Source organism: Salvia splendens, chromosome 12, assembly GCF_004379255.2.
Source record: "Salvia splendens isolate huo1 chromosome 12, SspV2, whole genome shotgun sequence".
Classification (NCBI taxonomy): domain Eukaryota; kingdom Viridiplantae; phylum Streptophyta; class Magnoliopsida; order Lamiales; family Lamiaceae; genus Salvia; species Salvia splendens.
The window spans coordinates 1872595-1892839 of NC_056043.1; the positions used below are offsets into that span (position 1 = coordinate 1872595).

Here is a 20245-nt window from a genome sequence, read left to right on the forward strand (position 1 = left end):
TTACGAAACCCACTCGCGGGCAGGCGAGTGGGCGTCACGCATCGCCCCGGAACGCGCCACGTCGCGCAAGCGCGTGGCGAGACAGCTCGCGCACTGTCTTGGCGTGACGGAGGTCTCGGCGGGATGGTGACGGGACGTTGCAACGCGTCCCGCGCCCGTCTCGTCACGAAGGGACGGGACTCGAGCCACCCGCGTAACGCGTTTCGGGTTGCCTTATAATTCACGGTTGAATGCTTAGATTGGTCATATCAGAAAGATATTTGGAAACATAACAAGCACAAATATTTGAATGGAAAATTTACAATTCGACCTCTCATAATCATAAGACTACAAAAGATTAACTTTTGTAGGAGTATTAAAAAATATGTTGTCCAGATTTTTTGGGGTTTAATTTGACTTGAGTTGAACGCTAGAAAATCTTGTTATCATATAAATAATCTTTAAAATGTTAATTAATTGCAGAATAATAAAAAAAAGGTTTAATCCCATTTTATGTCCCAAACATTGACCATGTTGTGGAAAATGTTTAGAACTACATTTTCTTTTAAAAAATTCTTAATAATGCAAAAAGTTTGATTTATGTTCCCTTCAGTGGCGGATCCAGGAATTTCATATTGGGGGTACGATAAATAATTACAATGACTTAAGAAATTTAAAATTCAATCAATTTTATTTCTTCCGTTATCTCAATTTTTTTTGCAATGAATCCGTAATATTTGTGTATAAAAAAGATTATTTTTAGTGTTTATACTTGAAAATATTTCATTTTATAAAATGGTATAATTCTTTTTATATAACAAGGAGTTTATTTTGGTTTGGAGAAAGTTCTAAATATTTAAACTAAAACAAAACATATTGTATTTTCTATATACTACTAATAAATATGATGAGGAAAAATAGAAACCATGAATAATAAAGAATAAATTAAACTGTACAATTCTTTATTGGGTATAAAACAAATGAGAGAACAGATATGTTTATTCAAAGATTAATTAGAAACCATAAATGCACTGAATCACTAAATATTGAAAAACAACACCTGAATTGTGAAAACGAAACCATAAATGCACTGAATCACTAAATCACTAAATATTGAAAAACAACACCCTTATTTGTAAAAATCAACACCAGAGGTGATTCGACCCCTGGTTGACGCTGTGAAATATGAGTGTCTTACCAGTAAGCTACTTGGAAATTTTGGGGTACACTTGTACCCCTTTGTACTTAACTGGATCCGCCACTGGTTCCCTCTAACATACCTTTGCTTTTATTCATAAAAACAACTACTTACTTAGAAAACAATCACTTAAAACATAATTTACTTGTATGTGTTAAACCAATAAATTTTATTTGAAGCTCATGATAAGTGAAACTTCCCACAGTTTTACAGTACTTGTGATTACAACTTATTTTTTTATAAAAAGAACATGCATACAAAGCACACCGTTACTATAAGAAAACACACAAAACATAGTAACAAAAGTTAAAAAAAAAATTCAATTAAAGTTTGGTAAGAATCAAATGTGCTCCAAATTGAGGCTGGAGAGTGATGAGCGCATGAGGAGCATGCGAATACGACGGAGAAAGCTTGAACGAATAATTCTGCAGAATCATAACCATCGCCATCTTCGCTTCCAGCATCGCGAAGTTCTGCCCGATACAAACCCTAGGCCCCGAACCGAAGGGGATGAACTTAGGCTGACCCTGTGTGGCCTTGGACACGCCTTCAGCGAACCTCTCGGGTTTGAAGCTGGTGGCGTCGTCCCCCCACAGCTGCTTGTCGTGGTGCACTGCTAGCACAGGAAGCACTAGCTGCACTCCGGCTGGTATACGATACTTTCCAAAGTTAGCCTCGCTGTGAGTAAACCTACCGAGAGTCGCGCCTGGTGTGTACACCCTCAAAGACTCGTTCAAGATCATGTTCATCTGCGGGAACATACACGTGTTGTTAGATTTTACGGAGACTGGATACTGTATTATTTATGTGTGACTCAATAAGTATTAAGTTGATTTCTTTTTACTTCACATTTATATAGGATCACCCATGCTTTGTCACCTCCAATGAAGACAAATCAGGGTCGGGCATGTGGCCTGCTTTGATATAATGTTAGATTTTATGAAGACTAGGTACGATCTCATTTATTAAAACATACCTAATACATGAAGGTGAGACCAACTAACTCCAAGTCTCCAATTATGTTTTATCATAAAAGTCAAATTTTCAATTACTACTAGTTACTTACATTTATCACTTTTTACTTTTTATTTTCATGACAACTCACATGTGAATATATCAAATAGCCAGAATAATTAATAATATGTACTCACAGTTTTGAGGTGGTTTAGCTCTTGATAATCAGGTTTCCGTTTCCCGAAAACTTGCAAAACCTCCTCCCTGGCGCGGGTTTGCCAGTCCTGGTGCTTACTCAGAAGGATCATTGTCCATACCAGCATCGAAGCAGAGGTCTCCTGACCGGCGAAGTAGAAAACCTTACACTCCTCCATCACTTCCTCAATAGTCATTCCAGATGCATTTCCATGCTCTCTTATCTCCTTTGCATTGGATTCCAACAATATACCCAACAAGTCATCCATGCTCGGCTCACCGGCTTCCATCGCCCTCATCCTCTTGTTGATGATCCCAAGCACCCGTGACTCTACCTCCGCCACAATCTCCTTCATCCTCCGGTTGTTCTTGGTGGGCAGCCATCCCGGGACAGGCATGTGGCGGCCCGCCTCAATGATCCTCTCCACCTGCTCCCTCTGGAGCTGGAAGATCTTCGTCCCTTCCTCGTAGCTACTCCCGAACGCAGTTCTTGAGATCACGTCACTCGTCATGGTCTGAAGATGAGGCCACACGTCGACCTCACATGATCCGCCATCTGGCACGATCGCATCCCATTTGTTCAGCATGTCCACTGTGCTCAAGTGGAAAGCCGGAACCATATGCTGTTTGCATCAAAGTTATATATCAGTTCACTGTCGAACTGGCCGGTTTTGTAATTAACCTAACCGGACAACATGTTAGTTCTCAACCAAACCGGCCAAGCCGGCCAGTCTGGTCCGGTTTTTTAAAATTTACGCAATTTCAAGATATGTACCTTTAATTTCTCAACGTGGAAGGCGGGGTTGATCAACTTTCTATGTTTGGCCCATTTCTCTTTCTCGTACGTTGCTAGGCCTTTGAACATTTTCGCAATTGGATTACCGGAAGGCTTCAAGTAAACGTTGTTTTTCGAGAAAATCTCTCTTATAATCTCGGGGTCGTTGATGCTTACTGCAGGCCTTGGTCCGAACCAAATGAAGTTATTCTCACCTGAAAATTGTAACCATTTAGAATTTTTTTTTGGAATAATCTTGATTGCATACAAAAGAAATACTAAAAGATGAGAAGTCAACTTGCCCAAATAAGTAATAGTGATTACTATATAGGATAGATCTAGACATAGTTTGTTCTGTATGAAATAGTATATGTAATTCTAGCATAAAATTTTTTCTCTATATTTCAATTTAGATTGCATGCATTCAGTGGCTGAAATACATTTCACTTTATTTTTTATATAGTTTTCAAATTTATTAAAATTTTAGGTAAAATGTTATGCTAAAGCACTATCAATAATCCAAATCACCTAAAAATACATTTGCGAACAAAATTTATAAAACATAGCTTCTACCAATCTTTTTTTGGCGATGCACGAGAAGTGGTCATACCGTGGTTTTTGGTAGCTTGGTGGAATATCGAAGTAGCTCTAGGCTGAATATCATTAGTGAACTCCATGGGTTTGGACAAGGCTTCTCCAGTGATCCTTCCTATCTCTTTGAAATCTCCATAGTAAAGCTTGTAAGAATTACCCTTGAAGCCTTGTTGGCGTAGGATTTTTTCGAGTTTTTTGGGGGTAAACCACACCCAATCCAAAAAATTCCATAGGTATATCAGAGCTACAAAAGCAATAGAAATTGTGGCTGACAAAATGTAAACATCCATTGTTGTGATAGTTTAGTTTTTGATTTGGTGTGGAAGATATGAGAGGGATGGGCTTATTTATACACTATGATATAGTGTTGTTTATTATGTTTCCAATCTAGACTTGGGAATAGTCAATTTGGTCGGCCGTTTCATTTGGTTAAGGTTAATTAGATTACAATTAGATACTAATTAATATTGAATTCATTAGTTTGTTCAAGTTTGAATTGAAGTTCATAGGGATAAAATAGTGCATGCATGTATCAATATGGTTTGGTGGTGGTTCATTAGTTTATAATATTTGGATGGCTTTCTTGGAAGTATGTTTATTAGTTTATAGCATATGGTTTTAGTTTTTATGTTTAAATTATTGTTCAACTTGTTATGGCACCTACTTCATATAGTTGCAGGATAAGAAAAGAAATAGTTTATCAGGGCTGGCTTGACTTGATATAACTGGTCAAGATTTGTAGATTTTATAACTACTACTCCCTCTGTCCGCGAATAGGAGTCCCATTTTTCTATTTTAGTCCGTCCGCAAATAGGAGTCCCGGTTCACTTTTACCATAAATGGTAATAGGGTCCCACCTTCCACTAACTCATTCCACTCACATTCATTTTAAAAACTAATATATACAAGTGAGACCCCTATTCCACTAACTTTTTTCCACCCATTTTTCTTAACATTTCTTAAAACCCGTGTCACCCATAAATGAGACTCCTAATGGCGAACGGAGGGAGTATAATTTTGAGCTTTTACGAATATTATTCTTGACAAAAAACTAGACTAGGAACTCAAACGAGCCCTTAGTATCAAACATGGGCGGCCCCACACATGACCCCAATAAAAGCGGGTGGCCCTAGTTCTTGTTTGGGTTAATTAGATATTAGACATTAATAAACCCTAATTATTAACTTAATCCGGTCAACATCCAATTAAGATTCGTTGACTGTTAAATTTTAACAGTGCTGTCCAATTCGGACTAAATGTGACCCGTTTTTAATTGTGAGAGACCGAATAATTCAAAAGATAATGTTTTGGACCAAAATCGTAAAATCGCAATATGTGAAGGACAAAAATGGGCCTTTAGTCTATTACTTAATATTGATGTCTTTCTTTTAAAATAATACAACAACAACAACGATGCTTAGGAATATATAGATAAAGTTGACTAAACAAGAGTATAATTGATTAGAAATTATCCTATTCCCATTGGCCATTAATCCCAAAGTAATATCTATTCACTGTTGTATTCTTAGGTCAAACGCTATCCATATTATTATGTGTTTGCGGCTTCAACTTGTCGCCGCCATATTTGAAATGATTTAATATTATTTTCGTCTCTAAAAAAAATAGACTAGTTTTACTATTTTGGATAGTTCTCAAAATTAGATAAAATCTAAATATAGAAAAAATTTCAACAAATAACCACACATCATTTATAATGTGAATTTTACAATCCAATAACAAAAATTCCACTACTTTTTTTTTTCTTTTTTCTCTTATTTTTTCTCATTTCTCTCTTACTTTACCAATTGCACATTAAAATCCGTGTCATTTACAAATTTGTCAATTTTTTGGGGAAGGAGGGAGTACCAGTAAATAAGATAAATTTATATAAATTATGATGTAAAATTGAACAAAATTTAGATTAGTTATTTAGGTTGATTCTATAGTTATTTTTAGCCTACGTATAAAGCTTGGATATATATATTGTGCACATTCATTTTTAGTTACTTGAATAAAAATAACAATGTTATTTATTTGAGACCAATCAGAAAATAAAAGTGTGGAATTAAACAAATTTGGAGATATTACTACGGCTAGGAAAAATATGAATCTTATTGCAAAGAAATAAAAATTTAGTATCCATTTTGATAGTACATAATTAAATTTACTACCCAATGATACAAACTCTAGTTTGGTACTCCCTTCGTCCATAAAAAATAGTCTCATTTGTGGACGGCATGAGTTTTAATGAGATATTGAAAAAGTTAAAGAGATGGAGAAAAAGTATGTAAAGTATGAAAAATAAACTTTCTATTTTTAGAAACAGGACAATTTTTTGTAGACATCCCAAAACAACAAAATGAGACTATTTTTTATGGACAGAGAGAGTATTATATTTAGAAAAAACCCTCGTTTTGCTAGCATTTTAATCAAAGTATACATGCATGCAATGTCGTATGCGTTGAAAACCTTGTTACCTTGAAACTAAGGCATTACAGGGTAGTTGAATATGCTATAAAATTCAAAATTTATGATATTATTAAAATGTTTTAAATATCAATTCAATAAAAAAATCATATACTTGAATTAAGAACATGCAAAATAAGCTATATAATACTCAACTCATCAAAAAATATACTGCTCAGAATTAAAAAAATAAAGCTTTAAAAAGTTATATATTTATCATTTTAGCAAGTCTCCTAGATGGAAATAATGAAAATATGCTTATTAAAAAGTTGATAGTCAAACTCTTGCTCATATTCAAAAAGGAGAGTATGAAAGATCATATGCATTTGAATGGGAGTTTTTTAATCAGCAGCATCTATTTTCAAAATCAGTCCACCTGGTGTTTTAATATTTGGCCATTAATCTTCACTACCTTAATTTAGTAAGGGTTAAAATCGATTTAGGACAATTTTGTCAACACCCCGTATTAGAAATGGGTCACTCACCCCTTAAAAGGCCTTATAAGGGGAAGAGTTATCAACACTTATGTAGAGGAGCTAGGATCATCACCAAGTCGATGTGGGACAAGATTTTAAGAGTTTTAACACCCCGGCTCAAGACCAACACCTTGTCATTGTCATCAGGCACGGCGAATTTAATCAACGAATTTAATATCAGCCTAGTTCAATTGCACGGTGATCATATTGAACTTGTTTAGATGTTGCTACACGATTTTTTCTCTGAAATTCTAAAATTAAACAATCGTCTTATCAGATGTACCTTTTTTGCATCTCATTCAACGTCTTCATCATCTCTTTCGTCGATGCTGTTGTAGTTGTATGATACGCCACATACCTCCTTTCAGGTACCATGCTCAACACCATCATTTTTTTAGAAGAGAATACACAATTATATCTTGGCTATTAAACATTCTATTCAAAGACATGAGCTTTAGAAGAGGAAAAAAACCACACATCATAATGCAATTGTCCACAAATTCTATGGTAGCAATGACTAACTTGACAGAGTTGTGAGAATCAAACAAATAAAATGGGACATTAAGTACATAAAGTACTACAGAGATTTTGTATGTGGGAATTATTTATGTATCGGATTTACAAGATAATGAAAGCAATGAATTCAAGTGCATGATTCGATTAATTGTGAAAAACAAACTATGCAATATTGATTATGATTCCAGATATGTTTCTGATCCGTAATTTCCGTTGTGTATCATAAAGCCCATGCTGATTTATAATCGAATTTGTATTATTAAATAATTGTGGAATCGATTTTAAAATTTTTTAAAAATCAAATTGGGGTTTAAAATTAGATTTCATTACAAAACCTTAAACGGTTGACCGACGGTTGACATAGCAAAATCTAGACGAAGAAGGATCAAGAATAGCAGCCCAAATAGAGAAATTGTTTTAAATGGCAGCCCATTTCAAACAATTTACGGTAGTTTATTTATTAATTAAAAATAAATTTAAAATTCTGAGTTCGTATTTAATTAAAAAATAAACTTTTCATTAGATTAATGCTTTTATATTTTAGTATTATTTGTTTTCCTATGTACTAATAAGGATTCAATTTGTACTACTAGTTATAGACTCTGATTTTATTGGGGGTAGGTGGCGCCAAATATGTGAAGGCCGTGTTACTATGTTTGAATGGACGAAACTCAATATGTGTAGTTCTTATTTTATGCCTGGGTAAGTGGCGCTCAGTAATTGTTTTGAAATGGACGATGCCGAATATATTTCCTTGAATTATGGCCATTATTATTGGCATGAGACATCAATGATATATAAATTTTCTAGCTTTCTTAATTCCGTGGAACTATTGTAATAGGAATTATATAAGCACTTGATTGACAATGTCGTAGATAATGTAAGTAGTGAATTCAAGTGCATGATTCATTCAATCCTGGAAAAAAAACTACAGAACAAGTATTGATTACGAATCTAGATCTTGTTTTGCCTTCATTTTCAGATGCAAAAACACCACTATTATACGAAATTACACTAAACATAATAACTAAAGCAGAATAAGTAGTTATAGCTTGGTAAGAAACTAAGAATCAAGTGCATCAATCAAATAGAAATGACGTTGATTATAAGTCATCAATCAACCAAAAATATTTATAATACAAACTCTATTTTGGTAAAGTATTTAGAAAATAACCCTCGCATTTTATTCAAAGTATGCACAACAGTTAATGTCGTTTTAGGCCTTGAAAACACTGTTAAGCTGAAAATAAGCTATGCCACGCGCCATTTTGTGCATCATAGGAATATTAAAGGGTTGGTAAAGATGCTATATTAAAATTTGAAATGATATTAAAAATTTTGAAAATCAATTCAATAAAAAGTTATACTTCAACTAAGAATTAAACTTTTTGCAAATTAATTTATAATGCTCTATACTCCCCCGTCCGCCATTAAATATCTCATTTTGGTAAGTGGACCATACATTCTACTTATTCATTCCATTCACATTTTATTATAAAACCAATATATAATTATCTCAATTTTAATTATATTTTTCACACAACATATATCAAATTAAAGATGATTTAGTAAGGATTCTAATGAAATCCTACATGCATATGCATATGTTTCAATGTCAAAATATGATAATATTTTCAAAAATTTTCATATATATCATAAACCAACTGCATATCAACATAGCTTACATGTATGTCAGTATAATAAATGAAAAAATGAAATTAAATGACAATTTACATACCATCATATCTCTTAAAATCGTATGGTCATAAATTAGTTGCTGGTAACAATTATAAGGTGTGAGTTGTCAATTGATTAAACCTCTATAGTTCTATGGAGTATTAAACAAAACAAATTTTATTTCAAGGTCAAGACAACACAAACTTCACACAAGTTTTTACAGTAACCTGTGATTATTACAACTTCATTTTTTCTGATAAAAAAATGCATACAAGCACACCACACACAAAACAAAATAACAAAAGTAAAAAAATAAAATCAACTACAGTTTGGTAAGAATCAAATGTGCTCCAAATTGAGGCTGGAGAGTGATGAGCGCATGAGGAGCATGCGAATACGACGGCGAAAGCTTGAACGAATAATTCTGCAGAATCAACACCATCGCCATCTTCACTTCCAACATCGCGAAGTTCTGCCCGATACAAACCCTAGGCCCCGAACCGAAGGGGATGAACTTAGGCTGACCCTGTGTGGCCTTGGACACGCCTTCAGCGAACCTCTCGGGTTTGAAGCTGGTGGCGTCGTCCCCCCACAGCTGCTTGTCGTGGTGCACTGCTAGCACGGGAAGCACTAGCTGCACTCCGGCTGGTATACGATACTTTCCAAAGTTAGCCTCGTTGTGCGTAAACCTAGTGAGCGTTGTGGGCGGTGAATATACCCTCAGACACTCGTTCAGGATCATGTTCATCTGCGGGAACATACATGTGTTGTTAGATTTTACGGGAGTTAGGTACGATTTTATTCATGTGTGACTCAATAGCAATTATGTAGTAGATTTGTTTTTACTTCACAATTATCCCTACTTCCCAGAAAAATAGTCGACTTTTTGTTTTTGGTAACTTCTTTTTCTCTAATGAGGTGGACTTTATTCTTTACTAACATACACCAATAAATATTTCTTTCTATCTCTCTCATACTTTACCGATTATGTATTAAAATCCGCATTTCCCAAATGTGTTTATTTTTATGGACAGAGGGAGTATTTCTGTATTTGAACAGGATCATCCATGCTCTGTCACCTTTGATGACAAATTCGGATCAAGGCATGGGCCTACTTTGTTATAATGTCATATTACGCATTCATAATACATAACATGATCACTGATGTCCCATCACCTCTGATAAGATATTCGACTCGAGCATGGGGCATAATTTTAGATTTTAGGGGACTAGGTACGGTCTAAGTTATAAGAGCACCCGCAACGCGGGCCACCGGCGTTCCGCGTGCCGTTCCGCCGGAACGACTTTGCAGCGGAACGCGTAGCGGAGCATGGTTTCGTCGAGGTTCCGTTCCCATGCCGTGCCGGGTGCCGACGGCACGACTCGCGGCACGGTCTGTGCCGCCACGCGCTTCGGCGACGTGGCTCTCCCCCGCATCGTGCGTGACGCCCACTTGCCGGCCCGCGAGTGGGCGACGTCACGTGCTGACGCAATAATTATTTTTTTTAAAAAAAAATTATTTTTATAAAAAAAAATTTAACTGTATTATTACCATTTTTTTACCGTTTTTAAATTTTTTTTATTTTCTTATTCTATAAATACTCCTAATTCATCCTCATTTCACACACAACTACACATCTATTCTTCCTAAATCAACTTCATTTCCTCTCCAATTTTCATATTCAATCTCTTCACAAAATGTCCGGCAACGGCAACTACGGCGGTGGCGGCTCCGGTGGGTGGGATCTCAACGCGTTCGGCGATTGGGAGACCATGTACAACACACTTGGTGGTTCCGGTTCGTCGACGCCGGGCACCCAGGGGTCGGCGACGCCGGGTGGGTACCAACCACCCACTTTCGGAGTAGTTTTTTTATTTTCCCACGTTTAATTGTGTGTTTTTATTTTTTTAGGATTTTAATTGTGTGTTTTTTATTTTTTTTAAGTTTAAGTTGTAATTTTTTTTAATGTTATGTGTTTTTTAATAAAGGGTGTTTGTTTTAATTGAATTGGGTTGGAAATAAAAATAAGAAATGAAATTGAATGAATAGTAATTTAAGGAACGGTTAAGGAACGGCTAAGGAACGGAGGGTTGCAGGTTCCGTTCCTTACTTAAGGAATGGAGTAAAAAAGTACAGTCGGGCCCGCAAATAGTAGTTTAAGGAACGGTATAGGAACAGCGTTGTGGATGGCCTAAAGGTACCTGATACTTAAAAAGAAGACCAACTAAACCCCAACAAGGTTTTATTATAAAACCAAATGGAAGGAATGACTAACTAACTGGCTATATAAGTTGATCTTCTTTTGCTTCACATTTTCGATATAGGACAACTTAGTTGTAAATATCTCAAATAGTCAAAAAGTATATGTACTCACAACTTTGAGGTGGTTTAGCTCTTGATATTCCGGTTTACGTTTCCCGAAAACTTGCAATACCTCATCCCTGGCACGGGCTTGCCAGTCCTCGTGCTTGCTCAGAAGGATCATTGTCCATACCAGCATAGACGCAGAAGTCTCCTGGCCGGCAAAGTAGAAAACCTTGCATTCCTCCATCACATCCTCCATTGTCATTCCGGATGCATTTCCATGTTCTTTAATCTCCTTTGCATTGGATTCCAGTAATATACCCAACAAGTCATCCGAGCTCGGTTCACCGGCTTCCATCGCCTTCATCCTCTTGTTGATGATCCTGAGCACCCGTGACTCGACCTCCGCCACAACCTCCTTCATCTTCCGATTGTTCTTCGTGGGCAACCATCCTGGGACGGGCATGTGGCGGCCCGCCTCAATGATGAGCTCCACCTGCTTCCTCTGGAGCTGAAAGATCTCCGTCCCTTCCTCGTAGCTACTCCCGAACGCTGTTCTTGAAATCACGTCGCTCGTCATGGTCTGAAGATGAGGCCACACGTCGACCTCACATGATCCGCCATCTGGCACGATCGCATCCCATTTGTTCAGCATCTCAACCGTGCTGGCGTGGAAAGCCGGAACCATGTGCTGTTGCATCAAAGGTTGAACCAGTTAGGTTTTTAAGTCTAACAGTAAAAACGGTTTTGTAATTAAACCGGACCGGACAATGCGCTGATTCGCGGTTGAATTGGTCGAACCGGCTGGTTTTTCAATTTTATTTTCATTCAAAATTTCATGTATATATATACCTTTAATTTCTCAACGTGGAAGGCGGGATTGATCAGCTTTCTATGTTTGGCCCATTTTTCTTTTTCGTACGTTGCTAGTCCTTTGAACATTCTTGCAACTGGATTACCCGAAGGCTTCAAGTAGACATTGTTTTTCGAAAAAATCTCTCTTATGATCTCGGGATCGGTGATGCTTACTGCAGGCCTCGGACCGAACCAAATGAAGTTATTCTCACCTGAAAATTGTAACCATTTAGAAATATTTCCGGGTTACAACTCACACACACTGGATGACTTGAATCCCCGACCTAATTATTGAATAATCTTTAGTGCATACAATAGAAGTAATACCTTTAGTGAGAGATTTTGGAAAAAAAGGGATTGAATTTGCAAGCCTTTCAGAATTTGGGATTAAATTCGCAGAATATGAGATCGAATTCAGAATGAGGCATTTATCACAAATCATATAGGTTCCTAATATTGAGTAAAAAATTGATATTTATGATTCATCAAACTTATAGTGAGTGAGAAACTAATATGTTTTGTGATCTGAACTGAATTTAATATATTCACGAACTGATAATATTTAGGGTTTTAATAATCCATATTGCATGCATTAAGTGGTGGAAACACTTGAAGTGTTCAAGGGTCCCACAGAGTTCTCAAAATCTCATGCAAAATGTTACGCAAAGCGCGTTAATAATCCGAATCACCTAAAAAATATATTTTCGAATAAATTTAAAAAACAGAGCCTGATAGCCCCAAGCTAGCCCACATTTTTTTTGCAATGCACAAGAAGTAATTAGTGTATATACCATATTTTTTGGTAGCTTGGTGGTAAATGGAAGTAGCTCTAGGTTGAATATCATTAGTGAACTCCATGGGTTTGGACAAGGCTTCTCCAGTGATCCTTCCTATCTCTTTGAAATCTCCATAGTAAAGCTTGTAAGAATTTCCCTTGAAGCCTTGTTGACGTAGGATTTTTTCGAGTTTTTTGGGGGTAAACCACACCCAATCCAAAAATTTCCATAGGTATATCAGAGCTACAAAAGCAATAGAAATAGTGGCTGACAAAATGTAAACATCCATAGTTGTGATAGTTTAGTTTTTTATTTGGTGTGGAAGATATGAGAGGGATGGGGCTTATTTATACACTATAATATGGATAAAATAGTGCATGTGGTTTATTATTTTATAAAATATTTAGATGGATTTCTTGGAAAAATATATATAGCACATGGATTAATGTTTAGCTTGTAGTATTTACAACTTGTAACTGGCTGCTGAGTCATAGGATAATAACAAAATAAATATGGTATTTTTTGGCAAAAACTAAAAATTCATACGAGCCTTTATTATTGACCATTGGCTGCCACACATGACCCCAATAATAAGTGTATTACATTCGCAATTTGAAGCATTTCTTTCAAAAATTTCAACCTTTTCGAAAAGATTGGGTTGTGGGTTCATATTGGTGCCTTTCTTTGAAAAGAATATAATAACAAAGATCGATGCATGAGCATCCGCAATGGCGGACGTCGACGCGGAATTCCCACGGATTTGGCGGAATTCCGTGGCAGACGTCCGCCATTAGGCCACACACGCGCGGATACGGAATTCGCATGAGGACGTCACAGGTCCGCGCCCTTCCGCGGAATTCCGTCCTGACGTCCGCCATTGTGTGGACTGTCACGGAATTCTGATTTTTGCATTTAATTTTTTAATTAATTATGTATTCCGCACGGATCCGAGGAGTGACGAGCCGGTTCTTATTTTAAAAATAATGTACTTTTTTTAATTAATTATGTATTTTTTTTAATGAAGTATGTTTTTTTAAAAAAAATAAAGTGTGGTCGTTTTCTCCGTATTCGCGTCAAAATTTTAATTCCGTAAATTATTTACTTTCGGAAATTGGTTAATTTGTGAATTTGTGAATTTTTTTAATGTGGGAATTCCGTAGGGGAATTCTGCCACTGTGCAGTGGGAAGTCCTTATGACGTGGCAGAGCAGTGGGAAGTCCTTATGACGTGACAATGGGAATTCCGCGGGGAAGGGCGCCGGGACACCCGCACCACTGCGGATGCCCTTAGGAATATAATAAATAAAGTTATATTGAAAAGTTAATAGTCAAAGAGTCTTCTATTCAAAATGGGACATCACGAATGGGTCATAAATTATAGCAGCTGGGCTGTGCCTTTTGAAACTTCTTCTTTTGGCCCAATAATCATTTAGCAGCCCAATGGGCTGTATAATTATAAAAAAGACGTGTGTAATTACTTTAAATTAATGGGCCATTGGGCTGCCATATAATACTAGTATTAATGAGACTAAAGACTTAAATAATTATAATTAGTGGTGAGCGACTGTGCGTGTGCACGGCTGAGATAGTAACATAATGTACAATATAAAATAAATTAAATTGAGATTTGTCTATGACTAAATTAAGTAAAGGGGTGGCAGTGAGATAATAATTAAGATATAGTTAAAATGTTGTTGACTGTTAATTGTTTTTGATAGAATCGTTAGATATCGACCAAAATATATATTGTTTCAGACCAAAAGCTATCGACCAAAATATATATTGTTTCAGACCAAAAGCTATCACACGACAATAATAATTTTTTCGCACACAAGTTTTTGTGTAACGTTCTAATTTCGTAAGAATCAAGTGCGCGCCATGTTGAGGTTGCGGGGTGATGAGCATACGAGGCGCATGCGAGTAAGCCGGCGACAATTGGAACGAATAACGCTGCACAATCATCGCGATCGCCATCTTAGCTTCCAACATAGCGAAGTTCTTTCCAATGCATATCCTCGGCCCCCACCCGAAGGGAAAATACGCCCCCTTTGCCACGCCAATATCCCCAAACCTCTCCGGCTTGAACTCCTTCGCATCATCGCCCCCGTATTGTGCACGGCTGTGTATTTTCTACCCCAAACTGCGTGTAAAACGTTGCGCGCATGTACACAAGATGCAACGACGCATGTGCACCCCGTGTAAAATGATACGCACCCCGTTAAAGATGCCCTTATATGTATACATACATGCATGCATCACCTGTATCCCGGGATGTGGATAGATCGATCCTCTCCCACGGTACGCTTCGTTTGCTCGCTTTGTAGACGCGATATCTTCCTCCCTTCCTCGCAGCTACTCCCGAACGCAGTTCTTGAAATCACATCACTCGTCATTGTCTGAAGATGAGGCAACACATCCACTTCGCAACATCCTTCATTTCCCACAATCTCATCCCATTTGCTCAACATATCACCACAGCTCAAGTAGAAAGATGGAACCATATGCTGCTTAATTGCATCAAACCAAATCAAAAACACAAACAAAATTAATGGTGTTCCTATTTCATGCACACTACCTTCAATTTGTCGACATGGAACGCCGGATTAATGAGCTTTCTGTGCTTGCTCCATTTGTCGGCCTCAAGCGAGGCCAACCCTCTTGCGATCAGTCGTTTAACCGGTCTTCCATGAGGCTTCGGAAAAACATAATTCTTCGACATGATCTCTCGAAAAACATAATTCTTCGGAGATTAAGACCGCGGGTCTTGGCCCAAACCAGACAAAGCAATTCTCACCTACAGACCAAAACAATCTTAAAACTATTCAAAGATATGAGACTATAAAGTTAGGCCATTTGCATTTTCACTCAAACCTCAAACCATACAACAATACCTCAAACTTAGACTTCATTTTGTACCTCAAATTAAACCACACCTCATTTATTAGTTATTCTCTAATTCTATATTATTTTTATTATTGTTATTTTCAATTAAAAACAACTAAATGTTGCTACATAACTATAACTCCTACTTACTTTAAATTCATGAAATTAGATTTTAGAGAGATATCATAAATGAAGATGAAATGTAAATGTCTGATTTTGTTTGGTGTTGTATTTATAGGGAAAAAAACTATATTAATTATAAAAGTATAGTAATTTATCAACTTGAACAAAAAGGTTGCGTTACATGAGTTCTGCAACCTGTAACACAACCACTAGCGGGGCTGGGGCCAGACAGCGGCTCACAGCCTCTATGCATGCGTTGCTAATGCTCTTAGATGAGAAGAAAGTGAAGTGCATACCGTATTTTTGTAAAGCTTTGTGGTAGAAGGGACTGGCTCTAGGAAAAATATCGTTGGAGAAGTTGATGGGTATGGACATGGCTTCTCTCGTAGCCGCCTTCATTTCTGTTAAGTCTCCATGGAAAAGCTTGTAAGAATTTCCATGGGAACCTTGCTGTCTCAGGAATTTCTCCAGCTTCTTTGGCCTAATCCATATCCAATTCAAGAATTTGGAGGTGACATATACTAGAGCTAGAATTGCACAAGAGATTGCCAATGAACATTTGAAAATATCCATTGCTAGTTTTGTCAATGAAAGAGTAGTGACATTATTCCATAAAAATGACAATATTTATAAGAGAAAGATGAGTGTGAGGATGTTGAGATATTCATATTTGAGTCGTCTCACATTGAACATAAAGTTAAAACAAAAAAAAAGGTGATACTCGTGACCTATGTTTAATCTGTCCCGGGTTAATTGATTCGTATATCATGTTAATTGACTTATTTTTTTGACAAAAATTCACTATGCTATCTTTTCTATTTTATTCTCTCTTCTCTCTATTTCACTTTAGCTCATTAAAAAGAACTACCTCGGTCAACCTGGGACGAAGGGAATAACATCTAACGTGTTATCAGAGCAGCATGTCCACTATGCCATCAGAGGTGACACGACATGGGTGATCAAGTTCGATTTTAGCAAAATACAAAGGACTGAGAGGAACACGTGTTGGATCCAAGTAGTGAAGAGATTTAGGATCTATTTCTAGCCAATCACCTTCTCCCATACCTTAAAAGTACTAAGAAAGAAAGCTTTTACTTTGTTATCTAGTTTAGTGGTCTTTTTCATGAGTTATATTTTCTTTTGTCCATAAGATTTGTGATTGTGGCATGCAAGATTTTCCTTAATTTAGTTGGAACAAATCTTGACATTGAATTTTAGGGTCATATTTTACTTGCGATGATATTCATTCATTTTCATTTCTTCTCATTTAATATGTGTGTTATCGGATTTACTCGAAAATTTTGGGCCCAAGTTTATTTCAGATTAGCTGGGCTCGGATTCTCACTATGGCCGGTGGGCTCATGTAGAAGAAAAAATGTACTCCCTCGTACCAGCATTTAAAGAATCATTTTGACCATCACGAATTTTAAAAAATTATTTGACTTTGTGAAAAAGTAAATGGAGAAAGAAATGTGGGACCCATTTTTATTAATAGTTTTATAATAGATTGCAAGTGTAAAAAGATAGTGGAATATGAAATCCACATATTAATTGTAGAACAAAGAAAAAGATTCTTTAAATAGTAGACAACCCAAAATTGCAAAATGACTCTTTAAATAGTGGACAGAGAGAGTTTTCCCGAAATTCTGCGCGATGCAGCCCCTCGGCCCCCACCTGAATGGCAAGTAGGTGAGCTGGCCCTTTGTCGCCCCCGACACGCCCTGTGCAAACCTCTCTGGATTGAACTCTTTCGCGTCAGGTCCCCATGTCTCAACATCGTGATGCAGTAGTAGCACCGGAAGCATCAGTTGCACCCCGGCCGGTATGGTCACCTTCCCTGACGCGTCAGCCTTATCAGTATGACGCGCCAGCATCACTATCGGCGGGTACAGCCTCAGAACCTCGTGCAAGATCATGCCCAACTGCACACCTCTCGATATTAGAGACTATTCAACATATATTTATATATATACTACTGTTCACAAAAAATAATCTATTTTTTAAAAATTTTGTTAGGAAAAAAAATTAATTTTTTTTCTATTTTTGGTAATATGACCACCAACCACATTTTTTATAACCTACTTTACCAATTTTAATTAATAATCACCTTTTTTCTGTTTCATACTTTACTAATTTTAATTTAATTATGTGTTTTGGAATCATGAACAAAACGAGGATGGTGTTCACGAATGCAGAGCATATAAGCAGGGACGGAGATACCCTTGGCCAAGCCACCGCTCCAGCGGGGGCTTGGCCGGTACGGAACCCTGTACCTCCGGCGCCCAGTACCCATGGTCGTCTGAGTCCTTCTCTGTTTCTCTGGCGTGGCGTTTTTTGAACAACTGTTGAAGAAGATGACCTACTAGAGCTTATTAGCTATTAATTGTTGGGCCATTAATATTTTTATTGTTGGGCTTTCTTGGTTTTTATTTTATTCAGTTTAGATGAGTAATTAAATCCTACATGCGACAACGATATATTTTGACTAAATAATTAGAAAAGAAAATAATTATGTATCTCATTTTCTTAATTTATCTGATTTTTTTGTAGATATATGTGTTATTTTGATTAAGTTGCCTCTTAGAACAAATATGATGACTCGTAAAATACTAATTTTGTACATACAGTAGCAATAATAATAATATTTTATTTTGATAAAATTGCCTCTAATAAATCTTGTTGTTTTTCAATACAATTATTGATATTTTTTAAAAAAATAGAGAATGATGTTGAATTGTTAATTTTAAATGCTTCAAATAATAATAGTAATATAATTTCTGAGTTAAATTGTGAATTATTAAAGAATCACTTTGAGTGGAAAATCTGTAAACAAAATTGAAATAAAAATAACGAGACTATTCTTTTTTGATGGTTTCATGACACGGAGATGCATTGGAAATAATTATCTTTTGGCATTTCGATTCACAAAAATTATAAAGATGCACTCCATTTTGTATATTTGAAATATTAATATATTTTTAAATTTTAGCACCGGCTTATATAATTTTTTGGTTCCGTCCCTGCATATAAGTTATGCAATACAACATTTTTTCTATAAATACTCACAATTTTGAGGTGGTTTAGCTCTTGATAGTCGGGTTTCCTTGTCCCGAAAGCTTGCAAGGACCTCGTCCCTAGCACGTGCTTGCCAGTCCTGGTTCTTGCTAAGTGGAATCATTGTCCAGGAGAGGAGAGCGGCCGAGGCGTCTTGGCCGGCGAAGAAGAAGTTCTTGCACTCTTCCATCACATCCTTCATGTTCAACCCGGACTGGGCTCCGTTTTCTTTCATTTCTTTCGCATTCGATTCCAATAGTATTCCCAACAAGTCTCCCGGCTTCCTTGTTGCCATCTTCTTCACTTCTGTTTGCTTCTTCTTCCGTTCTTTTACTGATAATGCTCCGAAATATCGATTTGATTTCTTCAGTGAGTTGCTTCAGCCTCCTGTTTGCTTTCGTCGGCATGTACCTGCACCAGTTCGTTATTATTAAAAAATAGTCTCGTTTGTGAGCAGTACGAGTTTTAATGAACAACTGTTAAATTATGAGAGAGAGAAGGAAAATATGGTGAGAAAATTCTCATAAATAGAAATGAGACTAATTTATTTAGACCGATCATAATCGAAAAATGACACTATTTTTTGTGGACGGCATACCTCCATCCAGGAAGGTAGAGAGAGCGATTAGCTTGCAAGATGCATGCGGCTTACTGTTTTTTGAGGCGGGCGATCTTCTCTCCGTTGTCATTGCTAATTCTAAAAGCAGCGCGCGAAACCACATCGGCCGTCATAGCCTGAAGATAAGGCCATACGTCCAACTCCATCGAGCCATCGATCCTTGGGATTTCGTCCCATTTTCTCAGCATAATACTGCAGCTCATGTGAAATGATCCCACCATATTCTGCTCATGTCATGTACATAACAATTAATTGTTTTCATGAATAAAAATTAATGTTCAAAAATAAAAATACTTCTATTTCCTTAGCCAAAAACCATATAGATGAATGAAACCCTACCTTGAGTTTTTGGACATGGAAGGCTGGATTGATCAATTTCCTATGCTTAGTCCATTCATCTTGCTCAAGCATCTCCAGTCCCTTCCCAAGCATCTTATTCAATGGGCTAGTTGGCATCTTCACGAAGATATAATTCTTCATCAAAACGTCTCTCACGGATTCAGGGTCCGAGAGTATCAGTGCCGGCCTTGGTCCGAACCACACAAAGCTTTTCTTACATGCCAAGATTTTATACAGTGTTATTTTATAAGTTAAAATACAGTAACAAAAGTTAATTAATACTCCCCCCGTCCCGCACTACTCGCACTTATTTCCTTTTTGGGCGTCCCAAGTTACTTGCACTCTTTCCATTTTTAGTAAAAAATTTCACCTACAGCCGTCATTTTTTACTTTCCTATACACTCATTCCTTAATCTCCGAGCCGAAAAGGAAATGAGCGAGTAGCCCGGGACGGAGGGAGTA

At 36.8% G+C, this 20245-nt stretch overlaps 3 protein-coding genes and 1 long non-coding RNA gene across 4 annotated transcripts; all 4 read right to left on the minus strand.

Annotated features, from left to right (window-relative positions):
* Positions 1-1331: 1331 nt before the first annotated feature.
* On the minus strand, positions 1332-3995 carry LOC121757220 (cytochrome P450 72A225-like). The gene is made up of 4 exons (XM_042152732.1): positions 3712-3995; positions 3102-3316; positions 2329-2949; positions 1332-1926 (listed from the first exon to the last, which is right to left on the minus strand). Exons 1-4 carry the CDS (start codon positions 3983-3985, stop codon positions 1501-1503), a joined length of 1536 nt encoding a protein of 511 aa, XP_042008666.1. The 5' UTR covers positions 3986-3995; the 3' UTR covers positions 1332-1500.
* A 5157-nt stretch (positions 3996-9152) lies between these two features.
* LOC121758346 (cytochrome P450 72A225-like) lies at positions 9153-13055 on the minus strand. Its single transcript, XM_042153753.1, has 4 exons — positions 12782-13055; positions 11988-12202; positions 11206-11826; positions 9153-9578 (listed from the first exon to the last, which is right to left on the minus strand). Exons 1-4 carry the CDS (start codon positions 13053-13055, stop codon positions 9153-9155), a joined length of 1536 nt encoding a protein of 511 aa, XP_042009687.1.
* A 1732-nt stretch (positions 13056-14787) lies between these two features.
* Positions 14788-16281, minus strand: LOC121758533. Its single transcript, XR_006041501.1, has 3 exons — positions 16068-16281; positions 15341-15559; positions 14788-15269 (listed from the first exon to the last, which is right to left on the minus strand). It is a non-coding gene; the product is annotated as an uncharacterized LOC121758533 (long non-coding RNA).
* Positions 16282-17318: 1037 nt separating this feature from the next.
* On the minus strand, positions 17319-19900 carry LOC121759143 (cytochrome P450 72A14-like). The gene is made up of 5 exons (XM_042154647.1): positions 19784-19900; positions 19478-19668; positions 19095-19236; positions 18045-18113; positions 17319-17693 (listed from the first exon to the last, which is right to left on the minus strand). Exons 1-5 carry the CDS (start codon positions 19898-19900, stop codon positions 17319-17321), a joined length of 894 nt encoding a protein of 297 aa, XP_042010581.1.
* Positions 19901-20245: the final 345 nt, after the last annotated feature.